The 17,659-nt window shown below is 50.4% G+C and overlaps 1 protein-coding gene across 3 annotated transcripts in view; it reads left to right on the top strand.

Annotated features, from left to right (window-relative positions):
- The first annotated feature begins 605 nt into the window (after positions 1–605).
- Positions 606–17,659, top strand: part of SEZ6L (seizure related 6 homolog like) — a 203,645-nt gene continuing 186,591 nt past the window's right edge. For all 3 annotated transcript variants that reach the window (XM_044930009.2, XM_006055589.4, XM_044930008.2), the window contains exon 1: positions 606–893. In XM_044930009.2, the coding sequence (XP_044785944.1) occupies positions 800–893 (94 nt within the window). In that variant the 5' untranslated portion in view covers positions 606–799. The remainder of the gene's footprint in view (positions 894–17,659) is intronic.

Genomic DNA, 17,659 nt, shown 5'->3' with positions numbered 1-17,659 from the left:
TTGTAACTTGCAGTCCCAGCTTGGGCTTCCGAGGTGTGGGAAGCCCTCGGGTCGGGGATGCACGGTTTTGCGGTCCTTTGCACCGTGCCGGGAGATTGACAGCTCTCGTCAGGTCCCCAGAGTCGGAGACTTTCTAGGTTAGGGGGACTTCACTTTGGAAACACGCAGGGCGGTCAGGGAACAGAGCTGGCTGGGGCCGAGAGAGCTGAAACTGGGATCTGTACGAAAGAGTGAGCCATGGTAAAGACTCTAGGCTGCAGCGCAGTCTGAGGGCTGCGCTCAGCTCGGAGGCCTCCATCTCACCGTCTGGGAAATGGTCCGGACGCTCTTCAGCTTGGCCGCGCCCGCGCAGGGCTGCCGGAGCATCCAACGAGAGGAAACGCTCGGCCCCCAGGACGCCAGGGGAACCGGCGTCAAACTTTGCAGGGCCGACGGGCCGGCGGCCAGGGGAGGAGGCTGGCACCCAGTGCCCGCCCGCCCCCTCCCTTCCTGCCCGCGCTCGCTCGGCACCGAGTCGGCCCCAGCCCCCTCCCTCCTCCCGCCCGCTCCTCGCTCGTTCGCTCGCTCGCTCGCCGGCTCCTCCTCACTCGCCCGCCCGCGCCCGGCGCAGCTCGGCCAGAGCGATCGCGGGAGTGAGCGCGCGTCCGCTCCGGGGGGCTCCGGCGGCTGACCCGGCCCGCGGCCCCCTCTCCGCGGCTGCCGCCTCCTTCCCTTCCTCGCTCGCCGCCTCCCTCCTTCCCCGGCTCCCGCGCCGTCCGCCCGCCCCTCAGCCCGCGGCTCCGAGCGCCCCGCAGCCACGATGCCCGCGGCCCGGCCGGCAGCCGCGGGACCCAGCGGGATCGCGCTGCTCCTCGCCCTGCTCCTGGGCAGCCCCGCGGCAGCTCCGGCGGGAGGTAAGCGCCCGGAGGGGCGGGGCGGGGGAGGGGGCAAACTTGCCGCGAGTACTGGGCGGCTGCGGGGTGGAGGGGCTCGTCCTGGCTGATGCGGAGGACTCGCCCCTCATCGGCTGGGCTGCGGAGCAGGGGGCGGCTGCCTACATTCGGGGCTGGGCACCGCGTCCCCTTGGGCCGTGTTGCTGGGAGTGTGGAGGCGGGGATGTGTCTGAAGGACTCGGGCTCTCTCTTGCCTCGGCCGCGGGCTCCCTGCCTGCCTCCCTGACTCCGGGGCTCACTCCCCTTTGCAGTCCAGAGAGTCTCCTTGGAGTGGGGTCGCCTCCAATCCCCCACATTCCCGGAGCTCTCTGCAAACCGCACCCCCGGGGCCGGGTGCCAGATAATTCTCACCCTTTCGGGGAGAGGACGAGAAGGGGGTAGCTGACCCGCCGTGCAACTGAGGGATGGATTTAAACAGTGCGCCTGGGGGTCGTCCCCGGGCCGCGCCCTCCCACTGTGGGACTCCGTGCTTCCTTTCGGTTTAGGCTGCCCCCGGGGGCCTGGGTCCCTGGACCGATCCCAACCAAGTGTCTGGAAGCAGAACTTGGGTGTGGCCTTCGCCTGGAGGCCGGTGGAGGGGGGCTCCGGGCTCTCCGAACTTAGCGAGGGAGGGAGAGGAGATCTTAGATAACAGGCGGGAACCTGAGCGACTCCCCCACCCCCGTCCTTTTCTCCCTTTAACAGCCCAGCGTCTCTGAACACTATTTTCAATTGGGGGTTGGGGGAGGGGGGAGGGCTTGCTAGTTTCACCCAGCACGTGCTTGCAGGTTGGAAAGGGGAGGATGGTCGCTCCTCCTTCCCAGACCTGGAGCCGCAGCCTCTCCTCCACCCGGCTGAGCGCCCACTGGGAAAGTTGTAGCGGATGGTTGGGGAGGGGGAGCTGAGATAGAGGCGAGTACAGCGCCTAACTCATTCAAAGCTAACCCCAGGAGCGTTCGCGGGTTTGATCAGGCCACTCGGTGACCCCAGAGGGGAGGGGAGCCTTGATAGAACTCCCCTCTTGAAAGGTCCAACTCCCCCGTTCCCAGTAACTCAGGCGGGAAAGAGCAGGCAGTCTGCAGGGTCTGCCCAGGCTGAAGACAAGCCGGAGGGCGCACACTCTGTCCATCTCGATCCCCTTGTCTGGTTTGGGCCGTCTAGAACCTGAACCAGGGGGCAGACGCTGCCCTTTCTCCCTGGGGCGTTCTGAACACCCCGGGCGCACACACCTGCTTTCAGCACCAAAGGCCGTGGACAGCTCTGCGCTCCTGGGCACTGTTTCTGGGTCTTCTCCTCTTTAACTCTTCCCCACAGCCTGGAGTGCCCTCCTCAGCATAAATCAGGCATTTTACCCCCACCCCCTCCTCTGTAAACGTGGAGCCCAGAGCACAGAGCGAAGGAAATACTTCATCACCTTTTGTTTAACAAAGCATATCATTAAAGAACCCCCCTTTTATGAGGCAGTAATATTCACAATTTACACCAGTTCTGGACAGTTTCTTTGGAAGGATGGGGGGAAGAGAACTGGCTTAAATAAATCGTTTCCACCACCGCATGCCCTTCCTTAATTAGCTGTCTTTTCCAACAATGGCTTGGTGGCCTTGAACGGAGTCCAGATCTCTCTCCCTCATCCCCCTTTTTGAATCTGTGTTGTGACTAACACACACACAAAAAAAGAATGGGAAGCTTGCTGGCTGGCTTTTCTAAAGTCATTCTACCTCTGAGGACGGCACTCTAAAACATATCCCCCTCCAGGAAAAAAAAAATGTCTTAATGGTACATATTGAATTGTCATCCAAGGCAAGGATTTTATATCCTGCCTCCTCCCCTGGCTTCACTCACAAAATGTGTGTGTGTGTTTTAATTTTTAAGACATTTTATAATAATTTTCCAACTGCTTCACTCTATAGCTAGCCAGCATATATTTTTCATTAACTTCAGGTCATTGCCAAATTAAAGTCAACCGGTGTACTACTTCAGAAGGCTCATTAATAACAGTGTGGTTCTGACTCTAAGACTTTGAGTCATAAGAAGGGAGGGAGGGTAGCCAATTAGAATTTGGAAACAACTGACCTCCCCCAATACATTCTGTTTTTAACGTGGAGCCCAACTTCCACTAATGTCAGCTGGAGAACCATTCATCTAACTCGGTGTTGCAAGCCAGTCCTTCTGTTTTTGGTGCAGTGAGGAGATTTGTAAATACAGTACTTGAAAGAAACTTGTTGCTAAATTCTTATGCGGGTCACGTGATTCTCTGGGCCATTTTGCTGTGAGGCATGAATAAGTATAAAGTGTAACTTGTTTTTGAAGAGGCTTCTTATTGTCTAAGATATGCACATGGGGAATAATTGTAACGACGTGCTAAGACTGCAGAGCTGAGTGTAATTTCTTTTCATTTTCCTTGAATTAATAATGTAAATCCTGTATTGCTTAGTAAGACTCAAAATTGCTGCTTCCTCCAGTCTCTAATGTACACCGTTGTTAGATTCACTTAAAGACTATTTTCATGATGGAATGGCTTTTCTCTTATTTTGGCCTGTGGAGTGTGAACGGCTCCTTCCTGGGGCCACCTCCTCAAAGCCTGACGATTCTTGTGTTCGTATGGCTCAGCTGGATGTTAGGAAAATAATGTTACATTCCTCTCTTTCCTCCTCCAGAGCAAAGGGATTTTTCCTGATCAGAATGGCTTGTTTTCTAGTTTTGCTCACAAGTTCATTCCTGTTACTCAAAAAGTGATTCCAAAGGGCTCAATTTATTGGTCCACATGTTTGGTCCACAATTTCTGCGACATGCTATTGGCACAGACTTCCACTAGGGGCGCTCAAAGCTACAGTTGGTGATTGAGGGCAGACAAGGCGAATTCTGACCTTTGGAACCAAGGAGCGTGTGCAGTGCCAAAGGTCAGTAGAATGGAGCTCGCCTGTTTCCATGAGAGAAATTATTTGATGGCACTTGACATATGCAGTGAATAAAGAGGAAAGAAAGGTGAAAATATGGAGGGAGAATGCTCCAAGGAAGGCATCATTAGAATACAGAGTCCAATTGCCTTTTTTATACGAGTTTGTGGTTTCCTTCATGGAGCTAAGTTGCAAAAACATCGAAGAGCCACAGCATGGCACCTCTGAGGAGTTTGACTGGATTGGACCCTGCAATTAGATTTAAAGAGTTCTGGAAAAGAAATACATGGCTTTGCGGTCGGAGTGGCCTGGGTCAGGTCCAGCTTCATTGCTCATGTGCTGTCTTCAACAGGTGAAGGGTGCCCCCACTCCACCACCTGTGGGATGGGGGTGGCGTGGGGATTAATGTTCCCAGACTAGAAGGACGGTTGCTGTGACCATATACGTCCATAACATGTATGCCTGTAAAGCTCCTGGCACACAGTAGGTACTCAAGTAATGCTTACTCACTTTTCTTCCCTCCTTTCCAAAGACCATACTGCCACTCCAAAGCAGATCCTTGAGGCTGGTGTGAAGGAAACGTTGACATAAACACCCGCATAATTTAGTCCCAAGCAGACGGTTGGAGGTAGGGTAAGGAGTAGCCCCAGGTGAGAAATTTTCGTCACCTGGTGCAGACTTTTCAAACTCTCTTCCTATAACTCTCTGAACCTCATTATTACCACCAGGAAGCAGAGTTCATTATACCAAAGATATAGGATGGCAGAAGAGTGGTTGGAAAGAAGACCTAAGGAGAGAGTCTTCTGGAAAATCCAGTTATCTGTCCGTTCATTCAACATCTACTAAGCACTTTCTACATGGGCTTCCCAGGTGGCTCAGTGGTAAAGAAGCCACCTGCCAATGCAGGAGACACAGGTTGGATCCTTGGGTCAGGAAGATCCCCTGGAGAAGGAAATGGCAACCCACACCAGTATCCTTGCCTGAAAAATTCCATGGACAGAGGAGCCTAGTGGGCTACCGCCTATGTGGTCACAGTCAGGCATGACTGAGCGACTGAGCCACAGACACACGAGAACTCTCGGCATATAGCAGGCCCTGCGTGGGGTGCTGGAGACATGGAATGATGGGATGAGGCCCCTATCCCGGTAATGGTAGCCTAGCAAGATAGACCTGCAGGTAAATCACCAGCGTCCTAGCCACGTGATGTGAGCTTGGGAGTCAAGGGTGGGGGGTAAATCTGAGAGCAGAGATATCACAGGTGGGCATGTTTCTTTCTGGCCAGAGGCAGCTGGTGAGGTCTTCCCTGAGCTGGCAGGATCTGAGCTGGTCCAAGTATCAGCAGCTGCATGGGAGATTTCTACGATGGGGCAGTGACGATCCTGAGGAAGGCTTCGCTTTTGGAACACATCACACACCTGTGGAATCAGGGAAAACAGGAGTGAGCGGGTGGGGTAGGGAGGCAGACACGCACGCACGCTCACATGTGAGAAGCCCAGAAAGATCCTGGGACCTGCCCGCCCTCCTTGCACTCCCTTAGACTCCACTGCCGAGGGGCTGAGAGCTGGAACAAGAGGCCATGAGCCACAGTGTCCGCTGTTGTCCACTAGAGGCTGTGATGACCAACGGACTCCTCTCCGAAGACAGCCAGGCCCAGACGCTGAGTACAGGCAACAGCACAGAGCCCTGGGTGAACACTGCTTCCGGGGGGGCCTTGCATATTCACATAATCCTCTGGTTACTGTCCTTCCTCGGAAGCCCTTTGGTGGTGACGGTGGGGGTTGGGAGAGGACTGGCTGCGTTTAGGAGAGGCTCAAAGGCTGACGACTTGTCGGGGTGAGGTCAATGGACCCGAGTGACGTAATTTACTGGGTCTGTGTGATGAACACAGCATTTACGGAGTGTTGATTTCTTTCTGAGCCTGGGGATAACTGGTTTATGGAGGTTGTTCCGAGCATACTCACAACAGCCCCAAGAGATAGATGCCGTCATTATCCTTACTTCCTGACCAAGGAGAGAGAGGCACAGAGAGGTTAAGCAATGCGTCAAAAGTCACAAAGCCACGAAGCGGTTGTAATCTGGCGTCAGACCCAGGCCTGAGCCAGACGCCTTTAGAACCCCATCCCCCACGACTGCCTCTTACTTGCTGCTGTTCCCCCAGCTAACGTGCCGGTTCTGCGGACTCCTGGGAGAGGCTGATACGTACTTGTCAGGTGTGTGTGGGGGGGTGTCTGTCCTCTGGCTACACAATTTCTGGCATGTTGTAAGCACACGAGTAAAACTGGTCAAATTGAAGTGAGTGGTAAAGTGAAGGAGGCTGCAATGAATGTGTAGGCAATTAATTCACTGCCTTTATATCTAATGAGTACTTAACATATGTTCGGCCCTTACATGGATTATTTTATTTAATCATCACCGTTTCTCTGCACTGTGTGCATGAGGAAACCAAAGCTTAGAGAAGCTGCGATCCGTTCTGGAAGCTCACGGTTGTCAGCTAGAAGGCGCAGACATAGGATTTGTTGTGGTGTAGAGTTCCTTTCTTTTTTTCTGGCTGTGCCATGAAGCATGTGGGATCTTAGTTCCCTGACCAGGGATCGAACCCATGCCCCCTGAGGTGGAAGCATGGAGTCTTGAACACTGGACCATGAAGGAAGTCCTAGAGGTACCCAACTGCTGAGTTTGTGGGCTTGACTGCAGGGCATAGCACCTTCCAAGCTAGGTCCTGCTATGTTTCCAAGTGAAGTGTGTGCAGATTCCTTCACCATCGGTGTGCAGGCTGCACGGACCCAACCCCCACCTCACCCAACTTCAAAGACTGACCTGACAGAAGCCAAAATCAACTAGAGCTTTCTTGAGCACTTAACAGTTCTTAAAAAAAAAAAAAAAGCATAAGGGTTATTCCTTCCCAGGAAGGGGAAGGAGACTTCATGAAAGGTGAGTGATACAGCTGGTTCATCGGTTGCTTTTGAAATTTTGGCTGTTTGTATTTTCTCGTGTTCACAGGCCACTCAATCAGTCATGGACAACTCACAGTATAGAAGACTGGTTTCTGTAAGCCCCTGAGCTCAGGACCTGGGCTCAGGCATCTCCTGGCTGTGAGCCTCAATTTTCCCATCTGTAAAATGGATCACTACCCCATATACAATGCTGTCCTCAAGGGGCTGGATGAGACACGGGAAGCAAGACGCTTCATGCATGCCAGAAAAGCAAAGCTTCAGGGAGGTGGGTGCTGGCACGAAAGACTCCAAACACCCCCGTGTGTTTCTTCCTGGGCTTTTTATAAGAGAATTACTAGCTACAACATTTTTGTTTGCCACTGAGTGTGGGCTACTCTGTGCCAGAGGATCATCCGTGTCCTTACTCTTTATTCACTCAGTTGATCCTCTCCCAACCTTATCAGATGATATTGCTAACTAGATGTTACCGATGAGGAAACTGATTCTTAGAAAGGTACAGGTGTCATGGCAACAATGAGGGAGCTTCTCAAGGTGTCATGCAAATGAATGATACAGTCAGGATTCAAACCCAAGACTGGTTGATTCCAAAGCACAAGTTTGGTCTAAATACTAGGATGCTAGCATATAGGTATCCCATGGCAACGGCTACTTTAAGAGCTGATGCAAACCCAGAAATCAAGGCAGCTTGGCCTCCAGGAGGAGAGATGTTTTCTAACCCAGGGGCGGGTGCCAGGTATCTCACAGCAGATCACAGAGAGGAGAGACTTCATCCTAACCTTCTCTGCCCACTCTGATGGCTTCTAGGTAAAGCCACCCTTCATTTTTCCCTCATGCTTTTCCTCAGCCTGTGCTGTCATCCTAGGAGTTTGAAGGAGTTCAGAGAGGACCATATTAAATCCCCAGCTGGCTGATTTAGTGGCATGATCTAAGCTATTTGCTTTAGTGTTCTGAAACTACTCTGGCCTGATTCATAGAATGGGAGGATCATGTCTCCCTTGCAAGATGGTTAAGAATACACATATGTAGATATGTGTATTGAGCAAGCACTCGATAAAAAGTTGCCATTACTGCTAGTATTATTCACTTGGTGAACTTCTATTCATCCTTCAAAACCCAGTCCCTACTTATCTTTTTCTATAAGACCATCCCTCGTCGCTCTCCTCTTTACACCAGTTATGAATGATCTTCTGTCTCCCCCATCAACATATTCTGTTCCCCTATTCCTGGTAACTCATGCTCCAATGAATCACCAATTTACACACCTCCTTCCCACTAGACAATAGCCTTTTCAAACACCTCAGCTGAATCATACTCATCCATATCTCTTTTGAAGTGAAAGTATGTCACTCAATCATGCCCAATTCTCTGCAACCCCATGTACTGTGGCCCACCAGGCTCCTCTCTCCATGGAATTCTTCAAGCAAGAATACTGGAGTTGGGTGGCCATCGCCTTCTACAGAGGATCTTCCTGACCAAGGATCGAACCTGGGTCTCCTGCATTGCAGGCAGATTCTTTACTGTCTGAGCCACTTTTCAAAAACCTCAGCTGAATGGTACTCATCCGTATCTCTCATAGTCTGCATCTAACCCAGTGTAAGTGCAAACACATTTACTCTGTTAAATTACCTTTCGTCTTAATCTTAGTGATGAGGTGGTAGAACCTTGAGATCTGAATTTAACTCCCGACTTGTTCTCCTATATCTGTGTGGTCTTTGGCAGCAAAGACTTGGTTCCTCCCCTGAAAAATGAGGCTGGTAATAGTGTCTACCTTATAGGATTGCCATGAGGAAAATCAATGAGATAATAGATGTGAACTCACTGAAGGATTCTACAAAGAGGAAAAGGGGGGGGAGAAAAATTAGAAGATGAGGAGGGAGAGAAATTGTGTAAAGAGGAGAAAATAACCTTTGCACAGACACAGGGCCACGAGACGGGCCACTCATTGAACGCTTGCTGAGGGCGCCTTTCTTTCCAAAGGGAATATTGGATGCAATGATTAACCCCTTGCCTTAGCTCATCTCATGTTAGGAACTTCCTGGACACCACAAGGGCTGTTGTAGAATCTGCCTTCTCTCGGATCCCTGGCAGCTGTGAAAGCAGCAAATGCCCGGCTGAAAACAGAAAAAGTAGCAAAGTGAGTGAAAACCCCGACTCCAGAGTCAGAACAACCTGGGTTTGACTCTATTGCTTTCCATTAGATGTGTGACCTTGAACAAATGCTTTGTCACTCTGAGCCAGCACCGGGCCCTTACTGGGGGTGACGGTCTATTCTCTGCCTGCTTCTCGAGGATCGGGGGGTGGGGGGGGGGTGGAGTGGGGCTTGGTACAGAGATGCTCTGCAAAAAAAGTTAATAAGCTACGCTTCCTGGGGTCTGTGATATTCTTCAGATCGAAGCAGTTCTTCAAGCGCCCCCACCTGCCTTAATCCTCTTCCTGATGTTTTCATTTTACTGAGGAAAGAGACTCAAAGACAAAAAGGGACTGACTTACGCAAGGTCCCACTGCAAGTGAGTGGCGGGGCTGGAGCTGGAACCTCTGACTCCTTTCTTCTCACTCCCATTCTTTTTTTTTTTAATTATTTGTGTTTGGCTGTGCTGGGTCTTCGCTGCTGTGCAGATTTCCTCTGGTTGCGGCGAGCGGGGGCTGCTCTCTAGTTGCAGCGTGTGGGCTTCTCGTTGTGGTGACTTCTCTTGTGGACACAGGCTCTAGAGCACGCCAGGCTTCAGTAGTTGCAGCTCCCAGGCTCTGAGGACAGGCTCAATAGCTGTAGCACACAGGTTTAGTTGGGCTTCCCTTGTGGCTCAGCTGGTAAAGAATCCGCCTGCAATGTGGGAGACCTGAGTTCGATCCCTGGGTTGGGAAGATCCCCTGGAGAAGGGAAAGGCTACCCACTCCAGTATTCTGGCCTGGAGAATTCCATGGACTATACAGTTCATGGGGTCACAAAGAGTCAAATATGACTGAACAACTTGCACATCACGGGTTTAGTTGCTTTGCAGCATGTAGGATCTTCTCAGACCAGGGACTGAACCCATGTCTCCTGCATTGGCGGGCAGATTCTTTACCACTGAGTCATCAGGGAAGCCCCTTACTCCCATTCTAAAGTGACTCTCTCCCTCTTTTAAGAACCACAGAATCCCAGCTCTTCTCAAGTGTATGTTCTGAGACCCAGAGAGATGAGGCAATGAAAGCATGTGTCTGTTAAAACAATAGCCTCCGTTACCCACGTTGGATATTTATCTTATGTGGCCATGGCAGAACGACTGCATGAAAGGAGCTGCAGTAGAAGCTGAAATCAAACTGTAGCTTCCTCCTCCTCTGCTGACTTGGCACCTAAATCTTGAGGCACCGGTGGACCAGCTTGCACCTGGGAAGGGTGCCATCCAAGCAGATGGCTCAAGTCAAGCAAACAAGAGCAAGCCAGGGCAGCTCAGAAACGCAGGTCCCAGGCCAGGTGCCCCTCCTGGGCTTCCTTGCTCTCACCACGGGTTGTAGAGACTGGCTGGTTGAGGAACCCAGCAGGGGTGTGGGGTGGAGAGAGCCAGGGAGGAGCCACAGGAGGCAGAACTGATGTGGTCAGGGCCAGCCTTGGGCAACTGGGATCCCAGAGATGATCCAGGGGCTGGAGATGAGAGCTAGGTGGGTGGATGCAGTCCAATACACGGGAGCTGGAGCTTGTGACAAGTTGTAGTGGCAAGAAGAGCGGGTTTGAGCTCTTGGGTGACCGTTTCCTTGTCTGGTCTCACCCATTCCTAGCTTGGGGGTAGGCACGTGCCAAAGCTTAGCTCATAAATCGGTGAGTTCAGCTGAAACGAGGCACTGGCCAAAGATCAAGAGCCCCACTGGGCAAGGCAGTGAAGTGAAATAGAGAGCACAGGCTCTGGAGTCAGGTATCCCTTCCCACCTGCGTGGTCTCAGACAAACCGCATCGCTCTGAAATGACGGTGATGCTTTGTTGCCGTTGTTGCTCTGAGCTGATTCTCAAATTCCCAGATCCAGGCTGGCTTCCAGGAGAGGAACCACAATTTCTTTGGGCTGTAAAGATCAAAGACTTGTTCAGGATAGCTTAAGAACAAGAAGACTTACTCAAAAGACACTTCAGATAATGGACCAGGGATGCTCCAGGGCCTGGCTCCTCTGTCCGTTTCTCTTTCACGGCATCTGCCACTCTCTGTACATCTATTGCCCCTCCACTGCCTGTGTCCCCTTCTGCTCACACGCTGTCCAGTTCCCTCATCACCTCCACTGACACGCAGACCATCGTGGCTTCACAGTGGACCCATCCAAGCAGACTGCTGGAGTCAGGCAAGCAAGAGCTAGCCACGGAGGCTCAGAGATGCAGGTCCCAGGCCAGCTGCAACTCTGAGCTTTCTGTCTCTCACCACGGGTTGTAGAGGCTGGCTGATGGAGCAACCCAGCAGGGGTGAGGCCTGGGGTGGAGAGAGCCAGGGAAGGGTCACAGGAGGCATAGCCGATGTGGTCAGGGCCGGCTTTGGGTGAGTAGGACCCCAGGGATCATCCCTGGGGCTGCAGGTGAGATTGTGGTGGGCGGATACAGCAGCTCACGCCCACCTTTCTTCCAGCTCAAACGCTACAGATGCATTGCCTCCTGTGGAGGCCATTAGTCATGTGTGGCTATCTAATTTTAGATTTGAATTCATTAAAATAAATCAAATTAGAATGTGACTGTCTCAGTCCTGGTAGCCATATCTCAGGCACTCAGTAGCCATGTGTGGCCAGCAGCTGCCCTTATTGGATGGCACGGAGAGAGAATGTTTCCATCTTGACTGAAAGCTCTGGTGGACAATACTGGGTCCTGGCAGTGTAGACATACCGCTAGCCCCCAGCTTCTTCGTGTTTCCCGGTTCAGGTTCTTAAGAGGAACGTGGCTTGTCCTGCTCAGGCAGTAGGTTTGGCTGTTTGTGTTTGATCCAGTCGTGCGTGCTGGGGTGATAAGCTTGCATGAGGCATAACCCTGAGCCATTCAGGTCTTCACTTGGGGTTGAGTAATCGCTGCTAATGACATTTCACACACGTGCTCCGCTGGCCTTGAGTGCTGCTTCTTCAGCCCTTCTAATTGCGAAGATGTGGCTCTGGAACTCGTTTGCCGCACATCCATATTCATCAAGCGGAGGCCTCAGTGACAAACACATTCCAGAGAGCTCGAGAGAATCCGTGTGTCCTGAGCGTCTGTGGTTTGTCTGCGCCCCCTCACTGGACAGTGAGGCCCTGGGGGCCAGGGGTTCTCTCTCTATTCTCAGATGTTCTGGTGAGCAGAGGAGTGAGAGGAAGATAGGAGGGGAGGAAGGAAGGAAAAACGAAGAAAGAGAGAAAGAAAGGCATTCTTTGGCCATGAATGGCTCAGATTTAGGGGGCTCAAGGAAGAGCATTTGTAGGAAATGCACAATCTTCACAGTTGGGTAAACTTAGGAAAGAATGATCTAAGGAAGAAGTCAATGAGGTGGATTCTCATAAACGGGTATATCGGTAGCTCAGAGGGTAAAGAATCCACCTGCAATGCAGGAGACTCGGGTTTGATCCCTGGATCAGGAAGATCCCCTGGAGAGGGAAATGGCAACCCACTCTAGTATTCTCGCCTGGAGCACCCCATGGGCAGAGGAGCCTGGTGGGCTACAGACCACGGGGTCGCAAGGAGTGCTCACGACTGAGTGACCAACACTTTCACTTTCAGGTATTTAACATGACCCTCATTCTCTTTGGAAATCAGACTAAGGTAGCAAGTGAAGAGAAGCTTCAAGATCGGGTCCCAGGAGCCCTGCCCGTTCCCGTGAAAGGCCATCTCCGGAAGGACAACCGGGCCTTCAGAAGCACAGCAGTGTCGGAGGCCAGTGGGGAAACAGGATGTGCTTTTGTGCACATGTGGTTCTAAGCGTGGTTTCAGTAACACAGCTGTTGTAGAAGGTTGGTTCTCTCCAAAGCTTTAACATTACGGAAATGGGGAGGAAGAGTCTAAAAGAACTCTTTTCAGGGTGAACTTTCTGAGGCTGGTGAGCTCAGCCCTGTGTTAGGCCTGGATGTGGACCCCAGCTCTGCCATTTTTGTGTCATTATGGGATGCTGGAGGAAGTGCTCTCATCAACTTAAGCTTCGATTTCCATCTGCCAAACGCGAACATGGTGCTTCCTCTGCCTCCTCCACAGGGTGGATTGTGAGAAGGCGATGCAGAGGACCACTTACCTGCACAACTGCAGGAGGAGCTATTCACACTGCAGTGTATGTGAAACCTCCCCTGAAGTTGAGTGGTGCACGACCTATGCAACTGTACGTGGCAGCCCTGGACGTGGACGTGCACCCCCAAACGATAAAGCGATTTACCCAGGGAGAGGACCAGTGCGCCTCCTACTCCTCATTCCCTGGACCGCTGATCAGGCCTGCACCTCCGTGCCCCACTTTAAAGCAGGTTTACCAAGTTGTAAAGCTAATTGGGGGCCAGCCACCTTGGAAATGAATGCAAAATATGTGGAATCAGGCCTCATTTTCCAGGGCTTTGGAAGGGAAATTTGCCTAATTTATGGCATAAATAAAAGATGATGTGCTGGAGCTAATTTGCATACTTTCACTTGCGTTGGAGTTAGAAATAACTTTTTGTTGTGGTTGTTTTTTCAAAAAAGCCTCAGGCCTCTCCCGTTCAGCCAGTTTTGTAAGTTCAGGAAAGTAATTTAACTTCTCTAGGTCTCAGTTTCCTCAACTGTGAAGTGAGCATGGCGGGAGGACCCATATCATAGGATTGTAGTGAGGAGCCAAGAGTTAATTCTGAAAAACTTGTAGAATAATGGTTGGCTCCCATGGTAGGAGCTCAGTAATGTAGGAACATGTATAATATATGTAACATATATCATCCTTATTAATTAAACATGTGTCTAGACCTACATTGCAGGTGTGCTGAGTGGCTTCAGCCGTGTCTCACTCTTTGTGACCCCATGGACTCTAGCCCACCAGGCTCCTCTGTCCATGGGATTCTCCAGGCAAGAATACTGGAGTGGGTTGCCATGCCCTCCTCCGGGGGATCTTCCTGATTCAGGGATCAAACCAGCATCGCTTACATCTCCTGCATTAGACCTACAGTTGATATCACAGAAAAATCAAAAGGATGCACTATAGTGTGTACCCACAGGGAGTGATTCCGAGCTCAGGACCTAGACTTGTGTCAGGACACAGCAGGTGTCTGGTTGTGGGATACATAGATGGGCCATCATCAGTCGCTTCCCCACAGATGCAAACATTGGGAAGCCTTTCTCCTCTCCTGGACAATGAGGTCCTCCAAGGCAGGGAATAGATCATATTTCTTTCTCAATCCCCACCGCTCAACAGTCCATCTCCAGTAAACAGAAGTTCAATAAACGCAAAGTTGTTGGTTGAATGACTGCTGAAGTGGAATTCTTCTTAATTAGTGTGCAGGAAATGCTTAGTATCAGCATGCCTGCTAAGGCATGGTTGTCTGCCTCCCAGACTAAGAACTCCTCAAGTCTGTGTCAACGACATCTGAGCATGGCGCATCGGGCCATCAGCTGGTGCTTGTGGGTGTAGGGCAGTGGCCAAGAGCTCAGAGTTTAGGGTCAGAGAGACTAGAGTCTGAAACCCAGTTTCATCACTTCTGGGTGCATAAACCACGGGAGGTTGTTTGTGCTTTGTGGGAAAAAGCTTTTCATCTACTTGAAATAAAGAATTGTCCCTCAAGATGTAGCATGGTGCCTGATGCAAATTATGCACTTGATTTAGATATGGCTATGAATAAATGAATGAATGACCTTTCCCAAGAGTCTCAACAGAGGAAGAGGGACTTGTATATAACTACCAGCAGGAACAGAATTCACAATTGCCTGAACCCCACAGATAGAACGTTTTAAGGGAATTCATTCACAGAGGTATATTGACTTTACAATAGCCGAATCTAAATGCTACTCCCCGATGTAAGATATTTTATCATCTTATTTCATAAAATTGAGGTTCTATGAAGAATGCAGGGATCCAGGTGGGTGAAGCATCATTCCCTGGCTAGTGTTTTATGAGCAAGGTTCACTTGAGATCAGCCACAGAACCCCAGATGAGGAACCAGGTGGGCATGGCCTGGTCCTGCATGGACCCTCTTGCCATCAGGGGCTTACAGAGGGCACAATCTGGGTCTTTTCTGTCTGTCTCTCCACTATGCCCCTTCCCTATTTCTAAAGTAGATCTCTGGAAAGGCTGAGAAGGAAACAAGCTCCTCTAATGCCCCAACAGGGAATCCCTGCTGTGGCTTCGTTTGTATGATTTTGCTTAATTATTAGCAGAACTTCATATTGCAGCCATTAGATTATAGATAAGGAAGCTGTCAGGCTCAGTTGGCTAAACAGTGGTGGATTAGGATTCATTCATTCATTCAAGACCTACTTTCTCATCCTGCAAGACCTCCTGCTCTGTACCAGGTACTTGGCACAGACTAGAGGTAGATGAATAAAACATAATCTTGCCTTCAAAGAGTTTAACAGCTGACCATTCTTCAAACTCAGGTGTAACTCAGAAAAATACAAGTTTTTTCTTCTCTCCTCCATCCTCTCTTGTGCTGACCTGATGATTTCCAGGCGAGCCGGAGGTTCTCCCCAAGGAACCAGGCCTGGGAGTCGTGAATTCCCAGGGCCGCTGCCTGTCATTCCTGGCTAGTATCTGCACAAAGCAAAATGCCCTGTTATCACCTACCCTTATTTCTAGAAAAAAAAACAAAACAAAACACAAAAATTAGTGGGTGCTCTTTCATGAAACACAAAAGTGTGCCACTCGAAGAGAACTTTCAGGAACCATCCCGGACTTCATAGATACAGACGAGAGACCTCCATCAGGATGTACTGAGAGCAACATCACTGATTTCACTTACAGCAACTCTGTGGGCACCACATTCTCTTTTGCATGTGGAAAAATACATCCTGAATTGCAGAGAATCACATAGACGTACCTGACAGTGTGTATACACGTAAATTGGATACCCACTATTTCCATAAAACATAAACTTGGACAATCAGCTAATGAGGTTTGGCTGCAAACAAATTACCCCTTTCAGGTCCTGGACTAGTTTTATTTTAAGTAGTAATAAACATAGTCATTTACTTGTGCACATGTGGCAGAGAGTACCCATTATCGTATTAGATAGCCACAAACAACTTCAAGAAGCTAGTGATATTGAAAATGAGCCCTATTTTTCATGTAAGAAATGGTTCCTTGGCCTTGGTTTTTCCTGACACTGACATTTTGGTAGACAACTGGCCCATTGGTTTCAATTTAAGCATATCCACTGTTTTTGTTTTTATTTTTGCTACGCTGTGTACCATGCAGGATCTTAGTTCCCCAACCAGGGATCAAACCCCCACCGCCTGCAGTGGAAGCACAGAATCTAACCCCTGGACCACCAGGGAAGTCCCAGCGTATACGATTTAAATTCTTACAGCAGGGCACCATGCTTCCCATATTGGTGTGCGACTTGCTTTTCTACTTCTTGGGTCCCTTTGCTGTAATTGGAACAAAGCCCAGAATTAATCCGAGATAGACTGTCTTTCGCTGGCTCCCTCCCCACTCTCGATACCCTGTACCCACTTCTGGGGTCCTTTCTCTGATGCTTCCTCTCTGCTGCCTCTCTCTCTGCCAGTGCCAAGGCCTCAGGCTGGCACCCCTGCTGAAGGAATAAGCCTGTACTATTCTTGGTTTTTGTTTAGGCATCTGTCTTTCCCACTGAGGTGCTGGAAATTCACTTGATTCAACCACGACAGCAAATATTTAATGAGTGTCTACTGGGCAGGCTCCGCTCCAGGCCCTGGAACAAAAACCAACAGTACCAGCCCTCAAGGAACTTACTCTCGGTGATCATGCATTTATTCCCTGATTCGGCACATTCATTCATTCATTCATTGCTCCATCAAGCATCCGTGAACGGCCCGTGGGCTGGGTGGGCTGCCTCCTCTGCAGCCATCACTCATTATTTGCACAAGGGGGTGAGAGGGATGGCCCGGCCCAGCCATGGGGGAGAAAAGATTCACCTTGTCAGTGTGTGATGATAAACAAGATAAAGAGTTTCCAAAGAACTTTAGATGTTCTCCCGGGCCCTGTATACTTAAAATAGGAGCTGAGGACTCTGAAAGCATGTCTAGCCTCTAAAGAGTATAAGCCAAGAGCGGATCCCTCACACTGCCCTTGGGGGCTTACACACAACCAGGTACCCTAACCCTAAATAACTTCTTGGCATGGACTAGCAGAAAGCCCAGCCAGCCAGGAGTCGGAGAGCTGCACTCTGGAGCTGAGCGTGTGTGTGTGGAGATGTGCTGTGTGACCTCGGGCTCATCGCTCTCCCTCTCTGGACCTCAGTTTCTGCATCTCTAAATCTAGTGGACTCAATCAGTAGTTTCCAAAATGGACTTAAACGGGAGTTAAAATCCCATGGGGAGCTTTTAAAGACAAATACTTGGCCTACACTGCTGCTTAGTCCCTTGGAAGCGCTATCCCACTATATCTACAGATTTCTGATGCACCAGTAAAGTGTGCTCAGGTTATTTGACCCCAAACCATGACCTTTAATGATGCCTTTGTTCATGATAATTATGCTGACCACTTACCTGCCATGCACACGCTATGAGCTCTACTCGCCTTATCTCATTTAAAGCCCCATCGTAGACCCGTGTATGTTATAGACTATTATGCCCACTTTACAGCAGTTGCCAGTGAGGCTTGGAGGGGGTCAGGGACTTGCTCAAGGTCATACAGCTCTACAAAGACCCCGAGCTGGGATTTCTATTTGTGTCTGAAGGACTTTTAAATGAATCCACTGCGTCTCTCTGATGCACGAGTAGAGGTGGGAACCTACTCTGTGTTCCCTCCCCAGGGGCAGTCCTGGTCTCCCAGCTCCTCTCTTCCTG

Source organism: Bubalus bubalis, chromosome 17, assembly GCF_019923935.1.
Source record: "Bubalus bubalis isolate 160015118507 breed Murrah chromosome 17, NDDB_SH_1, whole genome shotgun sequence".
In the NCBI taxonomy this organism is placed as follows: Eukaryota; Metazoa; Chordata; class Mammalia; order Artiodactyla; family Bovidae; genus Bubalus; species Bubalus bubalis.
The sequence above is the reverse complement of the archived record's forward strand: the minus strand, read 5'-3'. Positions and strand labels throughout refer to the sequence as shown.